The sequence below is a fragment of the Camellia sinensis genome, chromosome 13 (assembly GCF_055761805.1).
Source record: "Camellia sinensis isolate YWXY chromosome 13, ASM5576180v1, whole genome shotgun sequence".
NCBI lineage: Eukaryota > Viridiplantae > Streptophyta > Magnoliopsida > Ericales > Theaceae > Camellia > Camellia sinensis.
In genome coordinates, this window is record NC_138973.1 from 39,388,816 (window position 1) to 39,416,386 (window position 27,571).

Genomic DNA, 27,571 nt, shown 5'->3' on the forward strand with positions numbered 1-27,571 from the left:
TATCAAGTTGGGAAAATGGGCCCTATCACCCTATTTCCTACTTATTATAAGCTAAAATTAGTTTTAAAAAATATTAGAAGTTAAAAGTTTTTTCTCTTAACTTTTTAATTTTATTTTTGCATCATAGGTAATAAACAAAAACTGCAAGAATATTTTAGCACATATTTTTAACATTAAAAAAAAAATGATGGGTTGGGTTGAGGTCATGGTGTCAGTGGAATTGCGAAGTCCAAAGAAAAGAAACAGAGGCAATAATCTTACATTATGAAGACCCATTATTCAGGGTTTTTTTTTTGTTTTTGTTTTTGTTTTTGTTTTTGTTTTTGAACACAGAAACAAGAGAACGACAAAATCAACTCAACGCAACCTTTAAAGGCATAAGGGGATTTGCTACCCACTGGACTGGCAACATGCCCTTAAGAGCCGCTCTGGCTGTCCAGTGGGCAACCCTATTTGCCAACCGAGGGGACCAAAGAAACGAAAAACTATATCTCCCAGCCAGACAGCGAATATCCTTAATAATAGGGGCACACTCCCAAGGGGGGCATTCTCCGAAACACAAAGTAAAATCATTGACTTGTTATCGCACTGCTGGAAAATCGATTTTTAGCGGCGTTTTAAAAACGCCGCTAAAGGTACCAAATACGTCGCTAATTCTTTTTGTGACGTTTAATACCAAACGCCGAAGACGCGGCCGTCGCTATAGCTTTATGGCGTTTAGAAAACGTCGGTATATTAGTATAGGCGACGTTTTTAAAAACGCCGCCAAATGTCCTACCTAACTGTACTGTGACGTCACTATGACATTTAGCGACGTTTTGAAAACGCCGTCAAAGACATTTATACATTTTAAAAATCTAACCGTTGGGATAGGGATTAGTGACGTTCAAAAAACGCCGCCATAGCCTTTATTTTCATTTTTATTTTTGAAATTATACTAATTTTATATGGTTGAAAAAAATACCTGTCATAAACAATTATTAAGAACTAATAATTAATGTTTATTAAAATAATAAATAAACTAAGTTTGAAAACAAAATTAAAAATAAAAAACAATACGATAAGATGTGATACATGTACAATTACAGAATATATCTAGACACAAAATATATTAGAAACATATAACTCATTTAGGTGCTAACCAAAATTGAGTGGATGGATCAAGAATTCACATCCTGTTAACAAATACAAACCACTTTGATATATATATATACATACACATTTAAAGAGGTCCACGTACTCCATGAAATCTGAAATGTGCATCTCTGTTGAGTTGAGACAGCATGTACCGACTACATAGCGCTTACAATACAGTGCTTGAGAAATTTGCATGGATCTATTTGCTGCAGCAACAAGTGTGGCTTCATTTAACCGAAGATTGGAACTTCGGCATCACCGGTTGAACTTCTTGTGTGGTGATGCCAATGAGGTTGTTGTGGCTGATTCAAGCTGTAGTGCACTGCTTGGTTGTTCCCTTAGCTTCCTCTTTGGATGACACTGCAGCGAGGAGATCTATTCCACCCGAATCCACCTTACTGAACATGAGGTTAGCAACAGCCCTGTCAATGGAATTCGTCTCTGATTCCATAGTTTTCGTGTCCTCCAACCTGAGAGAATAGAATTAGCCTTGTGAATATCTGTCATTGCAACAAGAACACCAACACCATTGTTCTCATGACAAAATGAAACTTCATCATTTGACATGTATAAAAATGCAAAACCCTACACGCACAGAAAGTTTGTGTGCACAAAATGCAGCGATTTGTACATTTTGTGAGACATTGGTGGATACTGTGTGCGTAAACTTTTATGCACATATCATTGCTGATGCAATTGAATTTAACATGAAGGAAAATAATAAATGATGCAGTAGAAAATTTTAAGAGAAGTAAAGATGACAACATGAGCTTCACGAAGAGGAGAATAAAACAGGTTATCCTGCTTGCCAAATTATGACTATTTTCATAGATCAAGGCATTTAATGCTATTAGTAAATGAAATTGTAGCAGAGTTTCAGAGTACATTGAATAAGAAACTCCAAAACATTAGACTATAAGTGTATGACCTTATCAAGAATAAAAATCGTAAACACTCCAATTTTTTATTTACTAAAACAAATGCAAAAGGATTGTTCTGCCGCATGGAGTATGGGACAACATCAGATCCTACAGTGTTCAGCAGCTTGAACTGTCATTGAAGGAATAACTGTAGATGGGGAAAAAGTAATCCCCAGTACTTACAGGGTAATTAATCAGAAATAGATACCCTTGTTTTTAGCTAGAAAATGATGCATATGAAAATTTTACTTACAGGGTAATTAATCATGATACATAATTATATGATCTTTATTTCTTTTCTCCATCGCAGATTCAGACAATATACCAAATACTTACCTAGCCGTAAGACGGGGGTCTTTGTGTCCTTGAACCCACGGAAGATGCCTTGAATGGCCAGTGAAAGAACAACTGCAGGAGCACCAATAGCTCTAAGTTCAAGAAATTGTTGTGCTGGAATGTGCATGGGTGAAGCCTGTTAAGAAAATCAACTTTAGGAAATTTTGGTTCCCTGTAGCTAGAAAATGATGCATATGAAAATTTGAATGGTGAGATTTCTGAAACAAGCATAATGGGAAAAACAGATCTCTCCCAGGAGTGCAGTAATAGTATCAAAGTTTGAGTCTAAAATGTGATCAGTTAACATAAAGAGTTAGTTATGGATATATGTTCATTACTCATATAAACTAACATGTTCTACTCACTGTTGATATGCCCATCATGTTGAGAAACAGTCCAGCTCCCAAATACATAGCTAAAGCTTCGCATAAACCAATTCCAAGCGCTAAAAGTAAGGCAGTAGGGACTGAGGGTAGTGCCGTTCTTTCATCTGTTTCATCAAGGAGTTTACTGTTGTTAATTTCTGTCACAATCGTCATTTTACATCAAATTCTCAAAATGAACAAATGGAAGAAAAAAAAAATCTTATTTTTGTGTAATGTATTTCATGCTCAAGAGATTGAAGTCCTTGTTGCACCTATTCTAATTTTACCTGAAGTTGATCCCTTGCTTGCATTTTTGGAGATATCTTCAGCTACAAACGAAGCCGCAACACTAAGGAGAGGGATGTTGAATACCTCAGATGGAGTGAACAGAGCACACGCTTGATCAGTTATATTCAATAAGGATGCTTCCTGCCAAATTGAAAATTTGAATGAACTATTACAAAGGAATTGCAATCAGATAGACTGTTTAGAATTCTCAGAGAAAGAAAATGAAAGAGAAGAAAGGAAAGGAAAGAAACAATCACCTGTTTGCACAAAAACCAGAGAGAAGATATATCTTGTCTTGTAAAATTCAGATTATAACGCCCCACTAATGCATGGGTAATTTCATCCAAGGTAGGTTCCTTAAGCTTAAGAACACTAGGCTCCTGACTTGTTCTATAGGCCTGCATTCAGAGATATACACAATAAAACCAAAGAAGTATCATGTGTTGTAAAATTCAGCTCATAATGCCTCACTAATGCATAAAATTTCATCCAAGATAGGTTCCTTAAGCTTATTATCCAGCAGTATGAAGTTTAATTTCAATTTCCTAGTTGATCAGAATTGAGCAGGAACAAGCTGGCAATGCTTTACAATCAATTGAATAACATACGGAACACAATGCTTTTTTAGATATCAAGATAACAAATTTCCTATATTTATTTATTTATTGGGAAGTAAACTAATGCTTGTGTTTTTGGAAAGCAAACTAAAAATCCCCCAAGGCAATGTAGGCGAAGAAACATGAATCAAGACCCCCTCTCCCAAAAAAAAAAAAAATCAAATGTCTATAAATTTTTTAAGGAATGGAAAGGGTGAATCACCTTCAAAACTTCATTAATGCCCTCAATAATGTAGTAAAAAATTGCCCTGAAAAATGAAACAGATGTGAAGTATAAAATTCTGAAGACATTGGGAAACCAGAAAGTTCAGTAATGAAGCTAAATACAATGTAAATTACAAAGTGAGTCCTGTACACATGGCAATCTAGCGACAACCATAGAAAGAAAAAAAAACCCCACAAAAGCCAATTTTCCATCAACTACATCCATCAGTCACCTGAAGAAAAACGCCAATTGTTGTTTCCATTTTTCAAAATTTTTTAAAACAAAAAACAGAAAAACAAAAGACATTACCAAATAGGCCCTATTTCCACATGAGAAGTTACGTTTTTGGTAGGATAAATTAGATTTTTACCGTCTCCGCAAACACAATTCTTTCAAGTGATCCTTTTGAGAAGGCAGTACACCTTGAATTGCGGCAAGCCTGCAAGAATGTTCAGTTATTATCTGATATGTTGCTACATAATGTCTTGAAAGCATTTAAATTAGCCTACAAAAGACATATCATTTGACCCAACTCCATAATGTCTTGAAAGCATTTAAATTAGCCTACATGTTTTTCTTAGGCTTCAAAAAATGGAGAAAAACTCCCTACTTAAGCACTCAAAAACTACGTAGGCATAGAAAACTGTTTATGTCAATGTGTTGAGTGTGAGTATTTTCTGAGACAAGTCAAGTAGCTAAGCTGTCCAAATTCTGAAAGCCAGATAGGAATGGAGTGATCTGATTTAGGAAAGTTCAAAATCAGGTGCAGTATTAACATCCCTAAATTTTCCTTTTATCTTCTTTAATCTCTTGGAACTTCTTTTTTGATGACGAGGAACCCCGACACCAATCTTCGATGAGACCTGAGGTAAAACCCCAAATATGTGCAACCACCTGCTACTCTAGGATCTTCTTTGCACTCACACAGGTTTGTCTGTTGTTGTTATGAGAATTTGGACCATGAATTAGAGTGTCTAAATGAGAAAAGACATTTAACACTCCCATAATTGTCGACTTTTTGATGCATGAAAAACAAATTATTATTTCCTTCAATTTTTAAAAAGAGACTCAAAATTCTCATTGAAGTGCTATAAAAACAGTTTTAGGAGCTATTGATCAAGATAAAATCATGAGAACTCAAAAGCAACATCCAAAAGCTTCTTATTGAAGAAGAGGGGGAAAAAGGATTCCAAACAAACTGAAGAGATAGACACAATATTACCTTGACATGATTCTTGAAATAATGCCGAATTGATGGATCAAAGAAGAATGAATCATTCAAAGAGTTCAAACCTATACCTTCTTCCCATGCCCACTTGACATATTGAGTCTTCCCACCATATGCCTGCAAGTTATTAACTAAGCTAAGTAGCAGCCGAACTCTGTGTTGCCTGGCTTCCGCAATGACATGATCCAATGCCTACCATACTCTTTTGTCATTAAAATGAAAAAAAGAAATTTGGGACAATAATAATAAATGATCATGCAACATGATGATATTAACCAAAGTAAAAGAATTCAAGTATTGGCAACAGTTTGGCAATTTTATTTAATCTGGGATAAATTAAACAGATTCAACAATCCATGGGCCATTGGGCCATGTTCATGACTCGGTACAATTTAAGAAATACTTGAATGAATGAATGCTGAGATTTATTGTGTGATACGTCAACAAAGTTCAGTAAGTTTTGCGGATTTACAGGAATAAAATAAAATGGTTTTTCTTGTTTAAGAAATACTTGAATGAATGAATCCTTTTTCTTGTTTAAGAAATACTTGAATGAATGAATCCTTTTTCTTGTTTTGTTCATTCAAATAAAATGGTGAAAAATCAAAATCATACTGTTAGACAACAGTGTCACCTGATGTTCAGAAATTAGGAAGCGGGCTAAAAGTCACTAGTGCCTGGTCAATTGCAATTCCAAATTTGTGAGTTTTTTCAAAAATTCTAATTTAGAATTTCTAAGTCTTCAACGAGGGCATGATGAAAGCAACTTTGGAAATTTAGTACCTTTTAAACACCGCAACCACCCCCTCCCCCTCTCAAAAAAATAAAAATAAAAAACAAAAAAATAAAAAAACAAAAAATATCACTTTACTTCAAATAACTCAGCTTCATATACAAAGTAATTCTTAAATTTTTCATAAACATTTGTTGATTATGTACTCGCTGAATAATAAGGTTATATAGTTCAAAAAACAAGATCAATAATAGATAAATCATCATGGACAAGGACACAACACAGGGTATTCTGGATCTATCTGATAATTTAGGAATTAGAGTTTAGGATGTTGTAAAATACAAATACTCCTTAAAATTTGAATACCTTTAATGTAGTGTACTTTGTATTCGGCAAAGCCCAGAGCTACCGAATTGATGAAGCCTAAAAATGGGCTGTTTCTCTAGGCCCAAAATACGAAGTCAAGTCTCATTCCGTCATGTGATCAAACAAAAAAAAAGTGCAGGCTTCCAAACAATGTCAAATCAAGTTCATGTTTTACAATCTTCCACATCAAATCAAATAAAAGATGTCCTTTGGTATGAAATCGACAGTGGATTTGAACATTGTTGCATTGTAAAAAAGCAGATGTGGTTTCTATTTTGTTTTGATTTTCTGTTTAACTTTTTGATCAGTTGAATTATATTGACACAAGATAAAAATTAAAATCAAAATTAATATGAATAAAATTATAAAGATTAAAATAATACAATAAATAAATATATTTTTTCCTTCTAAGAAACTTTCGAATACTTGAAATAAGACAAAAGTTGAGTAATAGATTTTGTATTTAAGAGCAGCCCCTGTATTAAACACAGCAGGTCAGATGAGCAACTTGCATGCCAGTTTCAAAGCTCAGCAATAGCTTTTGTGTTTACTATTTCTACATACATTACATACCAACCTCTGCCAAAATGATTTTCTTTTAGAAAAAAATTACGAATGTATGTAATAGTTTTTAAAATAATAATATTATAAATTTTGAAATTTATCAAGAATTTAAATTATGTGGAAGAAATTTATTTTAGGTGTGACCCATAGCACAACAACTCTCATTTACACCACTCATTTTTTTCACAATTTTTATGATTGACAAATCTAGGACAGTAACATTAGTTTAAAACAAATACATTAAAAGTGAAATATATTTTTGTACAAGTGTGATGCTCACAAAAAACTTGTACTATCATAAAAATTTTCACTGTCTAATTGAAATATAATTCATTTTTTCCGAGAACACCCACCATAATCCCAATCTTACCCTTCTTTCTTAGACCTCCACCCCTACCATGTCCGTCCTCTGGCAGCCTCCTTTCCATAAGCCTCTCCCTGCCACTTCTCCACCTCCAACAGTCGCTTCCCAGCTACCCCCCTCTCTAAATGCCTCTACAATATTTGTTGAATTTATTGGGATGGTTGTTTAGCAGTATCTATATCTAAATCTTACTGATGCAGCACTACAATGGTAAGCCTGACAAACCAAGACAGTGCTATTGTACTCTTATATATGACTCGACCTGAATGTGTGGAAAATCATAAAGCATGGAAAGAAGAGATAAATTCCCCAATGATTGAATGCAATGGGGATGGAATTTATAGAACTAATGTGATCAAAAACTCAAAATGTACATATTCAACTCCACGAGACATCCAAATCAAACACCGTTTCGAGCTAGAGAGAAACTACAGCCAAACTAATAGCATGTAAAAATGCAGTCAAACGAAAGGACAATTTGTCGACATGAACAAACCGAGAAGAGAGAGAGAGAGAGTACCGATTAAAGTTCAGAAACAAAGTAGACTATTCGCCGCCATCGGAGCTTGAAATACGAGTAATCGAGGGGTCAGAGTTCAGATCTGAGCTTCTGGAAATCACTGAATCTCTGTAAATGAGATGGTGGAGCTCGCTACCTCGCCGGTTCAGCTTCAAAATCGCTTCGGTGTAGCTTCGATCTGAATCTTCGATGGAGATTCGAAATCGCTTTGATCTGAATCTTTGATGGAGCTCAAAATCGCTTCGATCTGAATCTTCGATGGAGCTCGAAATCGCTTCGATCTGAGTCTTCGAAATCACTGAGAGAGAGAGATGTGTGGCTTCAATCTTCAAAATGTTGAGAGATGTGTGGCTTCAATCTTCGATCTGAATTTATAGAACTAACCATTTTGAAGATGGTTTGTAAGAATACGCTTCGATCTGAATGTTGAGAGAGATCGATCTGAATCTTCGTTTTGTGTAATATGCTGTAATATGCTTACAGAGGGTTCCGATTCAAAATAAAGTTTCACAAAACGAGGCACGTGCGGCTACCGCATTTGGAGGCGTTTCCTATTATAAAACGGTGCCGTTTTGTGTAATAGAATATGCGGCGTTTATAAAACGCCGTTAAATGTTAATAACAGTGACGTTTAAGAAAACGTCGTTACAAAAACGCCACCATAACCCTTTTTTCCTGTAGTGTCGCTTACGATTTCGACCTGAGACAAATTTAGAGCTTGGGCCATGAGACAAGCCTTTCTAATAGCCAAAGCTTCCCCTTGCATGGCAGAATGAATTTCAACTTTTTGAACACCTCCTTCAACCAAATTTCCAATATTGCAATCTCGAAAAAGCACAGCAATAGCAGCTTTATGAGATCCAGGTTCGAAAGCAACATCGCAGTTGGCTTTGACGCTTCCAATAGCCGAAGGAGTCCAAACCACACTAGAGGACAGATCAGGTTTCATGGTTTTGGTTAGAAATTTCTTTGTGATTGAGGGATAATAAAATGTTCTTGTAAAATGCCCATATTGCCAATTTTTTATTTTTTGAGGATGGGTTATTGGATGTTATTATATTATTGTTGGGTTTATATAGTCAATGGAATTGACTTAGCATCCATTCATGGACAAAAATTGGGTTTATTGACTTAAAATTGAAAGTGATTGAATGCATGGACTCCTTGAATTGCCCTTTGATAAAATAATACTAATCAATAATAAAATTATAAATTAATCGTAGGATTAATTTGTCCAGTAAAATAATAAAATTATAAATAAATAAGATGAATAGTTGCACATGGATCAAGTCTCTTTTGCAATGCTTCATTTTTTTTTTTTTTTTGAAATTGTTTTGCAATGCTGATGTAGAATAGTCTTTTTTGATCACTTTAAGGACCGGTTCATTTATGATTTTGGGGGTCCATTAATCAGAGTATGGAAATAAGATGATAAATCCACTATGTAAATGTGACCAGTCTATTCATTTCAACTTGTTAATTATCACATCTCCATAGTGAAATTTTTTTGGGAGAGAGTTTAAAAAAAAAAAATTGAGATTATGCAAATATAAAATTTACTATCCAAAAAGATACTTATTTGTCTAAAATTTACTTATATATATAAATGTCATCTATCTTACCAATGCTCCAGTGTGCAATATATACTATATGCAATCGTATACAAAATTACGTAAGTTTTTTCAAACTTACGTAAGTATCTCACAAAAATGTGTAAGTTAAATACAAATTCTCATAAATTTGTCAAAACTTACGTGATTATGCGAATTTGTATTCAAATTACGCATTTTTGTAAGATCACGTATGTAAATTCATACAAACTTATGTAATTTTGTGTAGAGCATACGGTGTGCATTACATATCGGAGAATTTTCTCATCTATTTATTCAAATGCCACATATCTAGTCACCTATCTATTCACCTCACCACCATCCGCAGTTGGCAACTTTTTGACAATTTTTTTGGTGCCGGCAATTTTTACAACGCTTGTCCTTATCACAAAAAAAATATTAAATATTGAACCAAATAACATAAACCCTTTTTAATACATATTTAGATTAGCTTCTTTTTTATTTATTTTTTATTTTTTTAAGACTTTAGACATGTTGGTTTATTTATTGAGTCTTTACAAAACCTTTTAAGCGGTAGGATTCTCTAGAGTAATACCCTACAATGATCTCCTACAGTGAAGGAGAGGCAGCTAACACATGGCCCACTCACCAACCAAGGGCAGAGATTTAAATTCACTAAAATGACATCGTTTTCATGAGTAAATTGAAAAAAAAAATTGAAAATTGAAAATTTTGGGTTTCACTCCTAGAGAGAGAGAGAGAGAGAGAGAGAGAGAGAGAGAGAGAAAGGCTAAGAGAAGGAGAGAAGAGGAGGAGGACGTCGCCACCCCTCCCCGCCCTACCCATTCCACCCTCGATGTGCTGCCACTGCCGCTGCCACGCCACACCTCAAATAACACCATTTAGTACATTATGTGGACATAAAAGAATCCTCTCATTTGGTGTATATATATATATATAAATCATTGTTGAAGACCACTACACGAGTACATTGGTAATTAGTGTACACACTAGTGTACCAATTAGTGTTATGATATCATTAATGACCCTATTTATTATACAAGTTACAAATATGCAAAACCTCTAATTGGTACACTAGTGTGTACACTAATTGGTGCATGTAGCACAACCCTTTAACATTTTCACATATTTTCAAAACACACTTTCCAACATTAAACAATGCCTAGGGGGCACTTGTTAGCATTTGCCATATCGTATATGTGAGTGTTACAAAATTAACTTGTAACATGTAATTATATTTAAATAGTAGGGGTGCACTATGGCATGTATAGTTTTATTATTAATTGGTAATACATTGGGCAATGATGACATTGTGTTATCGTTATAACGAATTTTACTTGCATGGTTGATGACTATAATTGTTTTTTCACCAATTGATGGGAGAGGAATACAAATAGGGAAGTTGCGTCATCCAACAAATAAAACTCAAACTCAGACGTCACGCCTAGTAAGGAAAAACCTCACCCACTAAGCCAACACTTCGTCTTTGATGGCTATCTTGATGCTTTTTATTTTTACTTGTGAGTTGCAAAAATTTTCTCCAACCATTATCTGGAAACAATGAACATTAGATGATGCTAGCTGAATCTCTTAATAATATATACCTCTACTCAACTAAGAACTAACAACTGGTTGGAAGTTTCATAACTGCCAATTGAAAAGTTAGGAACATATATAGAGGGATGTGCATTTATGAAAAGTCACTTTCAAGATCTATTAAAAATGCAATGGGTTCAATACATTTGAACACTCTAATTGCTCAAATCTTGATTTCTCTCAATCTTACTTTTGCATGCACAAAATTTCTTCAAAAAAATTATCGAATCTCTAATTGTGTCATAGTCATCTCATTGATGCTATAATTACCTTGAGTCAGCAGATAAGTTGTGTCACTAGACTTCCTCTCTGTATAAAAATCAGGTTGCTTGGGTTGGGGGAGCACTACAGCCTTGGTAATCAACATTAAGAACACAGATAACATAGTTGGCCTGTCTTCAGGACATTTTTGCACACATAAGAGACCAACTTGTATGCACCTCAATATCTCTGACATTGGAAATGAACCCTCCACCAATGGATCTAATAGCTCATAGGCCTTTCCTTCAATCCAAAGTGTCTATGCCTGACATGGCTCAATATAGAACATCAAGATAAAAGAACTATTAGAAAATAGAATATTTATACTTCCACATAATTGTTTCACATAAAGGATCACGTAAGAGAAAAAAATGAGACAGTCTCACCCATTGTTTCTATTTTGTGATCTGTGAAAAGGTTTTGTGCAAGCTGCACAACTCATTGAAAAATAGGAAAGTAAAACAAGAAAACATTCTTTGTTTAAGAACTTACATGTCCAAGAAGGTTAAAATCGCGGCTTGTATGATGGAACAGCCTATTCCTTTTGCACTCAATATTTCCAAGACAATGACTCCGAAGCTAAAAACATTAGATTTCATTGAAAACAGGCCATCAATTGCATATTCTGGTGACATGTAACCACTGCATACCATTACCGAAGAAATTGGAAATTAGTACAAGATGAGCTCAAGAGATGTACTTGAAAATCTGGTGACTTTTTGGCTAAGCTTGTACAAGAAAAAGAGTGTTGGCCACTTACTAAGTTCCAATGACCCTTTTTGTTATTGAGGATGATTGATATACTCCACAAGCCTTAGCTAGGCCAAAATCTGAAATTTTAGAATTCATCTCACAGTCAAGTAGCACATTGTTGGCTTTAAGATCTCTATGAATCACTCTCAATCTTGAATCTCGATATAGATAGAGAAACCTGGAGCAATCCTAGCAGTAATATCCAAGTGTCTCCATGTGAGTGATCTACTTCTTGGGTTTTTTAGACCTGTATTGAATAAGGGGGCCAAGGTTTTTATTAGTTTATTAAATGTTCAAGTATTATATATATATATATATATATATATGTCCATTACAAAAGTGACATATTATGTCACTCAAGGACGGACCTAGGGCTGGGCATAGCTGGCTACAGCTCAGCCCGAAATTTAAAAAATCTATAGAATTTTTTTCCCCCCAGCCTAGCCCAACCGAGCCTCCCAACCTCTTCTAGCCCAACCCCTAATAACGGCCAATAGTTTTTTTTGTTTGTTTTTTAAATAGGTAGCCCAATACTTACCCAAAAAAATAGATAGGCAGCCCAATAAGTTTGTATTTGTTTAAAGAACAAATCTTCCGAAACAATCCTCACATCTTCCAATAGATAGGCAGCGGCCCTCTCTCCGTCATCTGCAGCAGCTCCACTTTCCTAACATTTTTTGTAAGTGTAATTAACCAATTATTTTAGTTCGTTGGCTGAGAATGGATTTGATTAACAATGGTTTTGAAATTTTGTCTTTATGCAACAAATATTATATTACTCTTAGTTTTTTTATGATGCTGCCTTGTTCAATATTCTATATTGCTCTTTGTTTTTGAACTTTGAAGGAGTTTTTTTTGACATATACAAAAATAATAAAAGCCTAAATAAAAATTATTGAGGATATATATAAAAACCCTAATATTTAAAATTATTGCAAATATACTCTAGTTTAATAATAAATACGGCTAGTTTTTTTAACTTTTTTTAGGTTATAAATAATGGAACCTCCACTACTAAAAAAAGGCAAAACCCTTTTCTCATTCTATCAATTAAAATAAAAGTCTAGTAGTACAACATTCAATGCTGTTAAAACCTCATTTTCTGATGTGCAACTGCTTTTCATGCCTCAAATAAACCAAGCGAATTTGATTCAACTGTTATTGAACGGGATCCTGGTATACGCTTGCAAACTTGTGAATATCCAGTTAATCAACAGGATGAGGTTAGACGAACTTATGTGAACTTGGGGCCTTATCAACCTATACTTGAGTGTCCTAGGTCCTCAAATTGATTTGTCTTATGTCGACCCTTCCTGTTTCTACGACGACTACAAAAAGAGCATTTTTGGGTATGAAGCATGTTAAAACTGCCATTCACAATTAAATGGGGGATGAGTTTCTTGGCGATTGCTTGTCTCTCTACCTTGAACGAGACCTTACTTTGAAAATTGATCTAGATTCTGTAATCAATGAATTCGAATCTTTAAAGACTCGTCGACCACAACTTAGTTAGATTGTTTTTAATCAATAAATTTAGATATTAATCTAGATTATATTATTAAATTCTCTTTTTTCTTATGTGGTTATACTTAAAATATATTGTATAGTTTTCCCTTAATATTAGCCCACCCTATCGCATTGCTTCATAGCCAACTTGGAAGCTTGCGAATCATGATATTATTAAGTAAAAATTGAGCAAGAATATCAAGTGATATAGAACGGTGGAAAAAACTGTGATATATACACTATTGCTCATAATATTATAGCAACTTAGCAAGGCAAACTTTTTCAATTAGCATAATTTTCTATTTGGTCAAATATGAATTCCAAACAAGCAAGATATAGATGAGGAAGGTTGAGAGGGCAAACCAAAAATGCAAGAATCCAAGCTTCCATTGAGCATGTACTCGTAAATTAACGTCCTTTCTTCTCCATGGATGCAACATCCCAAAAGCCTAACCAAATTACGGTGTTGAAGTTTGGCAATCAAAATCACTTCATTTTTTAATTCATTAAGACCTTGTTTGGAGTTAGTTGAGAGACGTTTGACAGCTACCTCTTTTCCAGTTGATAGCACACCCTACGATAATCAGCTTAAAGATTTATTTTAATCATTATGCAAAGATTACAGAAGCTTCTTCTTCTTCTTCTTCTTCTTCTTCTTCTTCTTCTTCTTCTTCTTCTTCTTTTTTAATGTATTTTTCCTTATCCAGAATTTCATTTATCCACTAAAATAGCTAAAATAGCCAGTGTAGAAATGGAATAAACTTACCTTGTAAACAGACCCAAAACCGCCTTCTCCAATTTAATTTGTGCAACAAAAACTGTTAGTTGCCCTGCTAATGGTGACCATATCCAAGATGGGTAATTCTAAGTTTTCTTTATACAACAACAAAATTATCTGAATTATTAATTGAAATATATTTTTGACATCATAAAAAATTATAATTGACCTAATGGTTTATTAATAAAATGAGTTATTTGTTATGTGATTAGAAATTTAAAGGAGCGGGATATAATTTTCAAAATTATATAAGACAATTTGTATTTTAAATAAATTATAAGAAATGTATTTGTAATTTATCATAAATTTATTTTTCATGATAAAAATTTGAGACCATTTTCCAGTCTCCTAAACTTTTCTATAATGTAATCAAATTATATTTTCATCAGTAAGTCCAACTTCAACAATGATGAATCATTTTTATTTTAAATTCAAAAAAGGGTTAAGGAAAATCATAAATCATCTAATAACATGTTAAATATAAACTATTATTTTTATATTTTGATGACATGTTAACTTATACAATGAAATAGAGATTTTTTTGATGGGTCGAGTTGGAGTTATGGTGTCTGGAATTACGAAGTCCAAAGAAAATAAACAAAAGCAAGAAAATATCGAAAACTCTTTTTTCAGGACTCATCATTTTGGATTGCGATTCTCTTCTAATTGAGTAATTTATTCTATTATTATTTTGTTTACATTGGATAAGATAGTGCATGGAAATTGACTGAGGAACATGGGTAAAATTGGGGGTAACTACACCCCAGTGGAATGCAGAAAAATAAAAAAAATACAAATCCATAAAAATAAAGAATAGTGTTTAAGAGTTTTAAATTGTGAGCTCTAATGTGACTCTAATGATGTGGAGAGTACTCGTGTAAAATTGGAGCCCACACTGCTCTCTCCACTCTCTCTTTCATCTCACTATAGCTTCATTTAGAGTTCTAGTATTAGAGTTATGTATCAATACTGAAAAAAGTATATAAATTTAATTGTTAATATTTATATAATTTTTCATTAATTTATAATTAATTTTTCAAATATCCACTGCTGTAATATTTTTCCATAAAATTGTACACTTGGACAAGAATCACCTTTCGGCCCACGCGTACAGTCACCACCTCCAATCAACAAAACAATGATACTAAGAACTCAGAAAAAAAAAATAAATAAATAAAACTTAGAAAATGAAATTAATGGATAGGATTTACTCAAAATTCAGTGCTGCAACAACTTTAAACACACACGGTAGATTTATGGGTCAAATACAAATGGGAAAATTATATCGGTAGTTTTTATATTTTGTCTCTTGTGTTATTTTGGTCATTTTATTTTTAATTGACTCAATTTTGACTATTAATTTTAAATTTTGTGTCAATTTGATCTAATTGATAATGTCATTAGTGTTTTTGATGGAAGATAATCATTGAATTAGTTCAGATTAACTCACTGAGTTTAATAAATTTATATTTTTATTCAAAAAAATATGACACATGTCACTTATATGTATATTTTTCATAAAAAATGCTAAGAGTTCTAATCAATTAGACTAAATTGAAACAAAATCATAAATTTAAGGTCAAAATTGAGCCAATTGAAATTATGAGAATAAAATGACACAAGAACCAAAATATAGGGACTACTAGTGCAATTTCCCAATACAAATACACCTTTTGAGATTGATTTAAAATGTAGATTGATCCTTGTAGTTTTGAAAATTATAAATACTCCCATGTCAACAAAATTTATATAACATAATTAACATAAAAAAATTAAATTTTTAACTACTCTTCTATACAAAAACAAAATTATCTGAATTATTAATTGAATTGTTTTTCACATCATTAAAAATTATAATTGACCTGATGATTTATTAATAAAATGAGTTATTTGTTATGCGATTAGAAACTTGAAGGAGCGGGATATAATTTTCAAAATTATATAAGACAATCTGTATTTTAAGTAAATTATAAAAAATGTATTTGTAATTTATCATAAATTTATTTTTCAAGATAAAAATCTGAAACCATTTTCCGGTCTCCTAAACTTTACTATACTCTAATTAAATTATATTTTCATGAGTTAGTCCCACTTCACCAATGATGAATCATCTTTATTTTAAATTCAAAAAAGGGTAAAGGAAAATCATATTTCATCTAATAACATGATAAATATAAATTGTTATTTTTATATTTTGATGACATGTTACAAACTTATACAATGAAATAGAGATTTTTATGAAAAAATCCACATACATGATGCTAGCTAAATCAAAATATATAACTTTGCTCATCTAAACTTTATTAGATATATCTTCAATTATGGAAAAATATATTAAAAGTTGCTAAGAATGCTCTATTATATAATAAACTAATTTTTTTAGCACCTGAACTCCACAATTTTAATCAATTCCAGAGCATCTCAACCCCACCATAAAAAAACCGAAAAAAGAAAAAAGAAAATAGAGAATAGTATGAGTGGAGGGAGAATATATGATAAAGATTTTAATTTTTAAAGAGGGGCTATAAAAAAATTAAGGGATACATATACAATATCCAATGAAAAAAAATAAAAAAAAATAAAAACCTGTTTAAACTATAATAAAAATTGTAATTTAAAAAACTTGAGAAAGGCAACTACCCACCTAGGTTGCATGTGGCCCCATCGTTGCAGGTAGAAAATGTTTTATCGAGCCGCTAGGCATGTCATAGTCACTTCGTTAATGCTAGGAGTACTTTTAAGTAATGATTGATCATGTGTTTCGATGGAACTCCTCTATGTATAAAAACCAAGTTGCTTGGGTTGAGGCAAAATTGCACTGTCACTAACCAACATTAAGAACACAGATGACATCATTAACCTATCTTCAAGGCATTTCTGCACGCATAGGAGACCAACTTGTATGCACCTTAATACCTTTGACATTGGAAATGAACCCTCCACCGTTGGATCTAATAACTTAGATGTAACGCCCCACTACTTACTAGCCCAAGTAACCTGTGGGTCGACCAACCCAAACAACATAAGAAGAAAGGCAAATACAATAGTCCAAGCATCCTTTTTTGTCCACATGGTAGAAGACCTTTGTTGTCCAACGTCAACATTCACCTTCTTTCCAAGCATAACCATATGGTAGCAGACCTTCGAAGCAGCCTATTTTTCCCATGAGATTCAGAATCTGCTCTTGAAAACTAGAAGTAAACATTTGCTAAAACAGAGCTACTCTGTATTACTAGTAATTTGCAATTCCTTCTGCTGCATAATTAAGGACAATAAAACCAATAACTAAACAGCAGCCACAGCAAGGGTCTCCCAATACTTAGGCCCCGTTTAGTAGAGCTGTGGGAAAGTGATTATAACTTATAGCCTAACAGCTTATAGCTTATAGCTATGAATATAAGCTGATTTTTGACTTATAAATTAAGCTTCTCATCCTTCACTCAAAGAGTAAGTTGATTTTTGACTTACAAAAAGCTGTAAGCTGTATTGTTAAGCTGAACCAAACACATCAAAATAGCTTAAATTAAGCTAAAAGCTGAAATAAGCTGGAAATAAGCCCTACCAAATAGGGCCTTAATCAAACTCCAATGCATTCACTCAGCAGATCTCCACTTTGTTACAATGCATACCTTATCTTATACAAATTTGAGATAGTAATGGACTGAATAGAATAGTCCTACTGAACTATATTTCATCCACAAAGCAATTCTTGTTTTAATAGCTTCACATAGTTCCTCCATGTCTGGTTGGATGCTATTGAACACAATCATTTCAATGTTTCCATATTGCCCATAAAATCATAAGTGAGATGGCTTTCCAAATCTTACCTTTCATCTTCTTCCATTTATAACTGGTCCACCAAAGCAGAACCTGTTCCACTGAGCTAGGCATTGTCCAATTAATTCCCCACCAATTCATAACTGAAGATCAAACTTTGTTACAGCTACAACATTGTAGGGGTCTTGCTAACAAGTGCCCCTAGGGCACAAGTAAGAGACAAAAAATAAAAAATAAAGAACACAAGACACTTTTTACTAAATTCAATGTACTTCTATTGAAATCAATACACTTTTTAACATTTTCACATATTTTCAAGACACACTTTCCAACATTAAACAATGCCTAGGGGGCACTTGTTAGCATTTGCCATATTTGTGTATGTGAGTGTTACAAATTTATCTTGTGACATGTAATTATATTTAAATAGTAGGGGTGCACTATGGCATGTATAGTTTTATTATTAATTGGTAATACATTAGGCATTGATGATGTTGTGTCATCGTTATAACGAATTTTACTACCATGGTTGATGACTATAATTGGTTTTTTACCAATTGATGGGAGAAGAATACAAATAGGGAAGGTGCGTCATCCAACAAATAAAACTCAAACTTAGACGTCACGCCTAGTAAGGAAAAACCTCACCCACTAAGCCAACACTTCGTCTTTGATGGCTATCTTGATGCTTTTTATTTTTACTTGTGAGTTGCAAAAATTTTCTCCAACCACTATCTGGAAACAATGAACATTAGATGATGCTAGCTGAATCTCTTAATAATATATACCTCTGCTCAACTAAGAACTAACAACTGGTTGGAAGTTTCATAACTGCCAATTGAAAAGTTAGGAACATATATAGAGGGATGTGCATTTATGAAAAGTCACTTTCAAGATCTATTAAAAATACAATGGGTTCAATACATTTGAACACTCTAATTGCTCAAATCTTGATTTCTCTCAATCTTACTTTTGCATGCACAAAATTTCTTCAAAAAATTTATCAAATCTCTAATTGTGTCATAGTTATCTCATTGATGCTATAATTACCTTGAGTCAGCAAATAAGTTGTGTCACTAGACTTCCTCTCTGTATAAAAATCAGGTTGCTTGGGTTGGAGGAGCACTACAGCCTTGGTAATCAACATTAAGAACACAGATAACATAGTTGGCCTGTCTTCAGGACATTTTTGCACACATAAGAGACCAACTTGTATGCACCTCAATATCTCTGACATTGGAAATGAACCCTCCACCAATGGATCTAATAGCTCACAGGCCTTTCCTTCAATCCAAAGTGTCCATGCCTGACATGGCTCAATATAGAACATCAAGATAAAAGAACTATTAGAAAATAGAATATTTATACTTCCACATAATTGTTTCACATAAAGGATCACGTAAGAGAAAAAAATGAGACAGTCTCACCCATTGTTTCTATTTTGTGATATGTGAAAAGGTTTTGTGCAAGCTGCGCAACTCATTGAAAAATAGGAAAGTAAAACAAGAAAACATTCTTTGTTCAAGAACTTACATGTCCAAGAAGGTTAAAATCGTGGTTTGTATGATGGAACAACCTATTCCTTTTGCACTCAATATTTCCAAGGCAATGACTCCAAAGCTAAAAACATTAGATTTCATTGAAAACAGGCTACCAATTGCATATTCTGGTGACATGTAACCACTACATACCATTACCAAAGAAATTGGAAATTAGTACAAAATGAGCTCCAGAGATGTACTTGGAAATCTTGTGACTTTTTGGCTAACTTGTACAAGAAAAAGAGTGTTGGCCACTTACTAAGTTCCAACGACCCTTTTTGTTATTGCGGATGATTGATCTACTCCAAAATCCTTAGCTAGGCCAAAATCTGAAATTTTAGAATTCATCTCACAATCTAGTAGCACATTGCTGGCTTGAGATCTCTTTGAAAAACTCAATCTTGAATCTTGATGTAGATAGAGTACCCTTGAGCAATCCCAGCAATAAATATCCAAGCGTCTCCTTCATGTGAGTGATCTACTTCTTGGGTTTTTTAGACCTGTATTGAATAAAGGGCCCAAGTTTTTATTAATTTATTAAATGTTCAAGTATTATATATATGTATATATATATATGTCCATCACAAAAGTGACATATTATATCACTCAAGGGTGGACCTAGGGCTGCGCATAACTGGCTACAGCCCAGCCCAAAATTTAAAAAATCTGTAGAATTTTGTTTTTCTCAGTCCAGCCCCAGCAGGGGCCAATAGTTTTTCTTGTTTGTTTTTTAGATAGGCAGCCCAATAGCAGCCCAATACTTACCCAAAAAATAGATAGGCAGCCTAATGAGTTTGTATTTGTTTAAAGAACAAATATTTCAAAACAATCCTCACATCTTCCAATAGATAGGCCGCGGCCCTCTCTTCGTCATCTGCAACAGCTCCACTTTCGTAACATTATTTGTAAGCGTGATTAACCAATTATTTTATTTCGTTGACTGAGAATGGATTTGATTAACAATGGTTTTGAAATTTTGTCTTTATGCAACAAATATTTTATTGCTCTTAGTTTTTTTATGATGCTGCCTTGTTCAATGTTCTATATTGCTTTTAGTTTTTGAACTTTGAAGGAGATTTTTTGGACATATATAAAAATAATGAAAGCCTAAATAAAAATTATTGAGGATATATATAAAAACCCTAATATTTAAAATTATTGCAAATATACTCTGGTTTAATATTAAATAGGGCTAATTTAAAAAAAAAAAAATTAGGTAATAAATAATGGAACCTCCACCACTAAAAAAAAAGGCAAAACCCCTTTTCTCATTCTATCAATCAAAATAAGTCTAGTAGTACAACATCCAATGCTGTTAAAACCTCATTTTCTGATGTGCAGCCGCCTTTCATGCCTCAAATAAACCAAGCGAATTTGATTCAACTGTTACTGAACAGGATCCTGGTATACGCTTGCAAACTTGTGAATATCCAGTTAATCAACGGGATGAGGTTAGACGAGCTTATGTGAACTTGGGGCCTTATCAACCTATCTTATGTTGACCCTTCCTATTTCTATGGTGACTACGGAAAGAGTATTTTCGGGTATGAAGCATGTTAAAACTGCCATTCGCAATTCAATGGCGAATAGTTTCTTGGCAATTGCTTGTCTCTCTACCTTGAACGAGACCTTACTTTGAAAATTAATCTAGATTCTGTAATCGATGAATTTGAATATTTAAAGACTCGTCGAGCACAACTTAGTTAGATCGTTTCTAATCCATAAATTTAGATATTAATCTAGATTATATTATTAAATTCTCTTTTTTCTTATGTGGTTATACTCAAAATATATTGTATAATTTTACCTTAATATTAGCCCACCCTATCGACGAATCCTGGGTCCGCCCTTGATGTCACTCATTTTTTATCGCATTGCTTTACAGCCAACCTGGAGGCTCGTGAATCATGATATTATTAAGTAAAAATTGAGCAAGAATATCAAATGATATAGAACGGTGGAAAAAACACTGATATATACACCATTGCTCATAATATTATAGCTACTTAGCAAGGCAAACTTTTTCGATTAGCATAATTTTCTATTTGGTCAAATATGAATTCCAAACAACCAAGATATAGACGAGGAAGGTTGAGAGGGCAAACCAAAAATGCAAGAATCCAAGCTTCCATTGGGCATGTACTTGTAAATTAACGTTCTTTCTTCTCCACGGATGCAACATCCCAAAAGCCTAACCAAATTACGGTGTTGAAGTTTGGCAATCAAAATCACTTCACTTTTGAATTCATTAAGACCTTGTTTGGAGTTAGTTGAGAAACGTTTGACAGCTACCTCTTTTCCAGTTGATAGCACACCCTACGATAATCAACATAAAGATTTATTTTGATCATCATGCAAAGATTATTCCAACTTCTTCTTCTTCTTCTTCTTTAATGTATTTTTCCCTATCAAGAATTTCATTTGTCCACTAAAATAGCTAAAATAGCTAGTGTAGGAATGGAATAAACGTGCCTTGTAAATAGACCCGAAACCACTGTCTCCAATTTTATATGTGCAACAAAAAATGTTAGTTGCCCTGCTAATGGTGACCATATCAAAGATGGGTAATTCTAAGTTTTCTTTGTCACTGGCTTGAATATTGAGTCCTGCCCTAGTTAATTGTAAAACACAAAAAAAATTTAATGCTTGTGAAGTTTTGTTGTGCAATTGACAGTGAAAACATATGATGAAATAAATTAAACAGAAAGAATCAACACAAAAACATAAGAATTTATGTAGTTTGTCCAGCAGTAGGTCATGTCCATGGGTGAAGATTATCAATCGATCAGAACACAAGTATATTAATTTTTTCAAAAAGAAAAAGAAACAACATATTCAACCATAAACCGTAAGATAGTAGAAAATCTCATAAACCAGAACTATCTAAATTAGATATACTAAGCAAGCAAAATTTAGCAAGAAGAGTGAAGAACATCAACCATATAATTCTATCCCACCCACCACAACATGCTCTCTGTGAGGGGAGTACACTCCCCACCCTTTGGCCACCCACAAATACTACACTAGACAACAAATGATAGAAATTGAAGGTCCAAACTACTAAAAAGAAAGAATGAAAGATATAAAAAAATCCATGTAGTTTAACAACTCTATTTTTTAAATATATATATATATATATATATATATATATATATCTTTTATACTATTATAAAGCAAACCGCCACGGTGATATAGACGAAGCTGGCTCACACTGTAACTGTTTGGTGAAGTTTCTAACCCTATTTAACTCTTTCAATTCGTAATTGCCAATCTAATTGTTTCACTCTCGTATACATAGTGTGTGCCAACACTTCTAGTATATATATATATATATATATAGTATACGCAATAGTACAACTAGAAAGCCCCCTACAAACACCACCCCATGATGATAGCAAAAATATGAAAACCAGCACCCCCAATAAAATAAAACTACTCTGCCTAAGAAGCATAACAACAAACACGTTAGTTGCCAAATAGAAGATAATCAGAAGGGAGATGACCACAACAGATTTCACCACAATGGCCACTATCCTTCGATGAGAAATCTTTGATTGTTGTTTTTTTTTTTGATAACTCAAGGTGTCCGGGCCAACTTGCGCGCACCTCGACTATCCCTGGGGGACCAATCCCACTGTCCCCTAGCGGGGGGCCCATTTAAAGCCAGAGCAGAGCTCCGTATGGACTGGCCCAACACAAGAGTTGATAGCACCTGTGAGGTTTTAAACCTAAGACCTAGAGAGGAGCAAACTCCTAAGTCTCAAGTCTCCACCACTAGGTCAACCCTTAGGGGTTTTGATTGTTGTTTTTTTTTTTTTTTTTTTTTTTTTTGATTGTTGCTGAGATGCTGCAATGAAGAAAACCATGACCCATTAGTTTAGCAAATTCAAACAAGAATCATCCATGTATAGAAAATGTATTAAAAAAAATTATATTTCATTCACAATTTCCCTATCCCTCTTCACTTGAATCCAAAACTTTCGTTTGGGAAGTTAATATTTTAGCCAAAAAATTTAAATGTCACTATAATTTGTTATATCTCTCTTTACTTTTTTATATATCTTTTCATAAAAAGCTAAATAATTAGCCAATTTCTAAACAAGACAAAATGTCTTGTAACTTTCATTTCCGATTTTTTATTGACTCTAAAGCCCATTAGATATGCTCTTAGGGTGAGAGTTTCTGACGCACTATCTATTTTTTTTTTATAGGAACCCAATTATGACACGATAGGATACCACCATAAATAAACAAGTTAGTGCCAAACACGCATAGTACGAAATTGACACAGATAACTGTTTAATGAAAAATTAGTTACATAATTTAATACTATTTTTACAAAAGGATGTCATGATATGGTCAAATCCCGTATGTAACAGCATTCAATTGAATAATAAATATGAAAAATACAAATTTAAGATAAACATAGCATTTCCCCCCCCTTATTTCAAATAATATGTTCCTTTTATTTACTATTTTAGAGTCAATTGTAAACAAAAAAATTAAATAAAATAAATAATTTTTAATTTTAAAGTTGGATAAATGAAATTAGAAGTAAGCAATCTAGTACAAATTCGTTTTATAAAACTTAATTTATGAAGAATTTTTTTTTAATGTTTGCATACACTAATTTCAAATAAAACATGACGGATTAACTATGAACTTAAAATAACATGACAAGAAAATACGAAAAAGAAAACAATTTAAGTTAATATTGTAAATATTCTAACACAAAACATGATCAACACTACACAATTCTCGCCCCTAGCCACACCAAAAACGACACTCCAATCTCTTCCTCCTTATCCTGCAATCAAACACCGGATAAAAAATCGGATGAAATTCATATGTTCCCTCTACTCTTGGCCAGAGTAACAATGAGCCTTTGTGGGTTGGTACAGGTGTATCAAAAGGATAATTTTAGTGGTAAGTGTGTATTAATTTGTAGGTGTGAAGATGAGAATACTAATAGCTAGTGGGAAAAAAAATATATTAGAGAGTTTATTTGTTTTATTATTGTAATTTTTTTTATTGTTAGTGAATTATTTCTCTCTCACCCGTAAACATAAGTATTTTACGAATCACTTAAATTCTATATTTTTATTGTTTTCTAATTATTTTACTTTTGCTTTCATTACTTAAGCGGAGTTTATTCCCAATACATGTTACCCAGCACCACACATCCACAAAAACCATCTATACTACAAACTATTAGCGTATTATTTTTACTATAAATCTACAAGTCTACTGTCCTAGAAGAATTTATCCAAATTTTTCTGTGTAGTGTGTTTGCGTATTATTTTTGGTAGAAGTCTCACTACAAGAAATAACACTTTTGTCGACCAAAAAATTGGTCGCTAAAAGCCCATTTTTAGTCGGCAAAAGTTATCTGCGACCAATTATTTTGGTCGCTACTTTGGTCGCCAATTGAGGGTCGGCAAAAGTAATTCGTGACCAAAATTTTGATTGGTCGGGAAAAGTGGGATTTTTGGTCGCTAAATATGTAATTACTGCAACTAATCCATTTTGTTGCTAAAACACTTTGGTCGCGAAAAGTGATATTTTCCCGACCAAATATCTTAGTCGCCAATTGTCACATTCCACGACCAAACATGTTTGTCGCCAAAAGAAATGTTTGCGCAACTAAAACTTTAGTTGGCAATAGACCTATTCGCGACCAAATCCTTTGGTTGCCAAAATAAATAATTTTAACGACTAATTATTTAGTCGCCAAATGTGGTTGGTAATACACCGACTACTTTATTTAGTTGACAAAAGTATAACTTATCTATCCTGACTAATTAATTGGTCGCCAAAACTAAAAAAACAAAACCAAAATTTGATCGCCAACAAAATAAACCTGTAATTTATAATAATCCATCCAATTTATTCAATATAATCTGTAATTTACAAAAATCATTCAAACCAACAAATAAATGGAATCATGAATATTCAACAAAATACTTATATCAACCATTTCTGAACCTGTTTAATTAAAGCCAGCAACTATTATAAGTTTTCATCCACAAGTAATTCCAAACTACATATTTCATCAAGCATAAAAATTTAAAACATAACAAGTACTTATTATTATGTTTAAAATTTTTATCCATGTGCATCAACCCAAAAATATAACTAGTAGTCTACCAAATAATTTCCATACACCCATCCAAAAATATAACTACTAGTGTATCCAAAAATATAACTACTAGTCTACCCTAAAACTTTCCATATACATCTATACAAAAATATATAATCCTTCCAAAAATACAAAAAGTGCCAATTGTCTTGTACAATTTGACTTTGTGCACGAGTTCATCCATCTGTACCAAAGAAAAAGAGAAATAATGTCAAGTAAAATTGGACAAATAATGAAAAATGTCCATGAAAAGTTAAGGTCACATTAGCAAATTAAATGGCTATCATTATCAAATTGTAAATAAAACAACAGCATTCTTATGTCTATAGCATTACCACTTTTTGTTAGGTTTTTATTCTTGGCAATCCCGTTTCACAAAACTCCTTTGAGTTGTAATTTTGTTCGCACTTTTATTTCAGTGAGGCTATGAGTTTTTAGATGCGAATCCAATCCAAATCGTGCTTTGCAGAGAAGTTTGTGATATTAATGCTTTCAAGATTGCCACTTTGCTAATTATGATGGGGGTCGAGCCACCCGGTCAGCTCGCGGGGTCGAGGGGCAGCGCCCCCGAAGCAAAATGCAAAAATGCATTCAAAGTTGCCTGTCCGCTCGAACGTCCATTTCCTCGCTCGAGCAGAGAATGCTGAGTTTCAAAAGTTTGGTGAGTCTGCAAATATACTGTGATCCATTTTTTCATGCTCGAGCGTCCATTTCCACGCTCGAGCATACACCCTAGTGCGGAACACGTCATATAGAGTCCTCGCTCAAGCATCAATTCCCACGCTCGAGCGAACCTCGCGATTTCAGATTCTATAAATTGACAAGTTGCTCCAAATCTAGGATTACTCCTCCAGATCTTCTTCTTGGGTTCTAGGGTTTATATCTGGGGATATTTTGCTAGTTTTCTTTGATGTTTTGATTAAGTATTCAACTCATGGTTTAAAGAGTATACATCAAAGGATTGTTTGTTTATTCTATACAAAAGAGAGAGTTGTTCTTCGGTGGATTCTGAAGAATTCGAGCTTGAAGCTTTGGTGGATTCTGGAGTGGCTCATCGTCAAGACAATTCCGAGGTGAAGACGGGGTTGGAAGAGGCACATAGGGGTTGGTTCAATTCGGGCGTGGATTCGCTAGGTAATTGAGAGTATACCTGTATAGCTCCTTTATGTCTTTTTAGTGGATTGTGTTGTGGCTTGTGCCTGTGGTTTTTTTTATCACAATTGGAGGTGTCCAATTGTGGTTTTTCCACGTAAAATTGTTGTGTCGATTTGTCTTGATTGTTTGATTGGGATTGTTATATACTGCTTAAAATTGATACATAATCACAAATCAACATCTAGGGGATTTCTAGATTTTTCACTTTTGTATTTCATTGTTTAGTTTTTTAAACGGACTTAAATGTAGTTCAAAGAAGAACAAGTCAAAAATAATTAAATAAAACCACAGTTCACAATAATATGCAATGGACTTCTCAACTAGCAAATGTAAATTATACATATTGGCATACGCGAGTGTCTAACCATACTGAAGGGAAAAATTGAAGCGGAATCCAAACAACCGGTGTTTGCATTTTTTATCACATTGTTTAGAGGCAGTTACATCTAGCTAATTAATACTTAATAGAAACCAGAGATCAGGTTCCCCTCCTAATTTTGAAGACTTACGGCCAGCACTAAACAGTGTCTTTTCATTAATAATTTTTTAATTTTGTTTGGGTAAGTAATTCATTTTCGTTAACTTAAACAATATGATAAAATGTTTGTTGTGGATCACCGAGTGGAGCCTCAATTAAAAATTCATTGCATCAGTTTATGTTCTTTTCGAATTTAGTCTTACAAAGCATTGCAGAATTTCATAGCCCACTGTTTGGGTATGTTGGTGCACCGGCCTAAGCTACCACATTGTCCTTATTCATTTACTAGGTTACCTAAAAGCATATTCTATTTGAGATTTATGTATCTCCTTTAACTAGCCCACTAAAATTG

The 27,571-nt window shown here is 33.4% G+C and overlaps 1 protein-coding gene and 2 pseudogenes across 2 annotated transcripts; all 3 read right to left on the minus strand.

Moving 5' to 3' along the window:
* Nucleotides 1-1,098: 1,098 nt before the first annotated feature.
* On the minus strand, nt 1,099-8,133 carry LOC114311547 (uncharacterized). 2 transcript variants are annotated; one of them, XM_082902052.1, is made up of 9 exons: nt 7,644-8,132; nt 5,168-5,288; nt 4,239-4,307; nt 3,866-3,911; nt 3,304-3,444; nt 3,046-3,187; nt 2,759-2,883; nt 2,394-2,529; nt 1,099-1,607 (listed from the first exon to the last, which is right to left on the minus strand). In XM_082902052.1, the coding sequence occupies exons 2-9, from the start codon at nt 5,176-5,178 to the stop codon at nt 1,513-1,515; spliced, it is 765 nt and encodes a 254-aa protein (XP_082758178.1). In that variant the 5' UTR covers nt 5,179-5,288; nt 7,644-8,132; the 3' UTR covers nt 1,099-1,512. The 2 variants fall into 2 exon arrangements, with proteins under 2 accessions (XP_082758178.1, XP_082758177.1); XM_082902051.1 differs by having other exon boundaries at nt 4,239-5,288; nt 7,644-8,133.
* Nucleotides 8,134-11,051: 2,918 nt separating this feature from the next.
* Nucleotides 11,052-15,863, minus strand: LOC145805325 (G-type lectin S-receptor-like serine/threonine-protein kinase SD1-1; annotated as a pseudogene).
* Nucleotides 15,864-16,814: 951 nt separating this feature from the next.
* Nucleotides 16,815-20,774, minus strand: LOC145805326 (receptor-like serine/threonine-protein kinase SD1-6; annotated as a pseudogene).
* Between the last annotated feature and the right edge of the window lie 6,797 nt (nt 20,775-27,571).

Bases quoted from the DNA above. Each gene is read 5' to 3' on its own strand.
- LOC114311547 (XM_082902051.1), bottom strand. From the start codon at position 4,363: ATGCTTTCAAGACATTATGTAGCAACATATCAGATAATAACTGAACAT. The intron at 3,188-3,303 runs GTGATTGTTTCT...TCAATTTGGCAG, and splicing joins TCTGGTTTTTGTGCAAACAG to GAAGCATCCTTATTGAATAT. The intron at 2,884-3,045 runs GTAAAATTAGAA...TTGATGAAACAG, and splicing joins AAGCAAGGGATCAACTTCAG to ATGAAAGAACGGCACTACCC.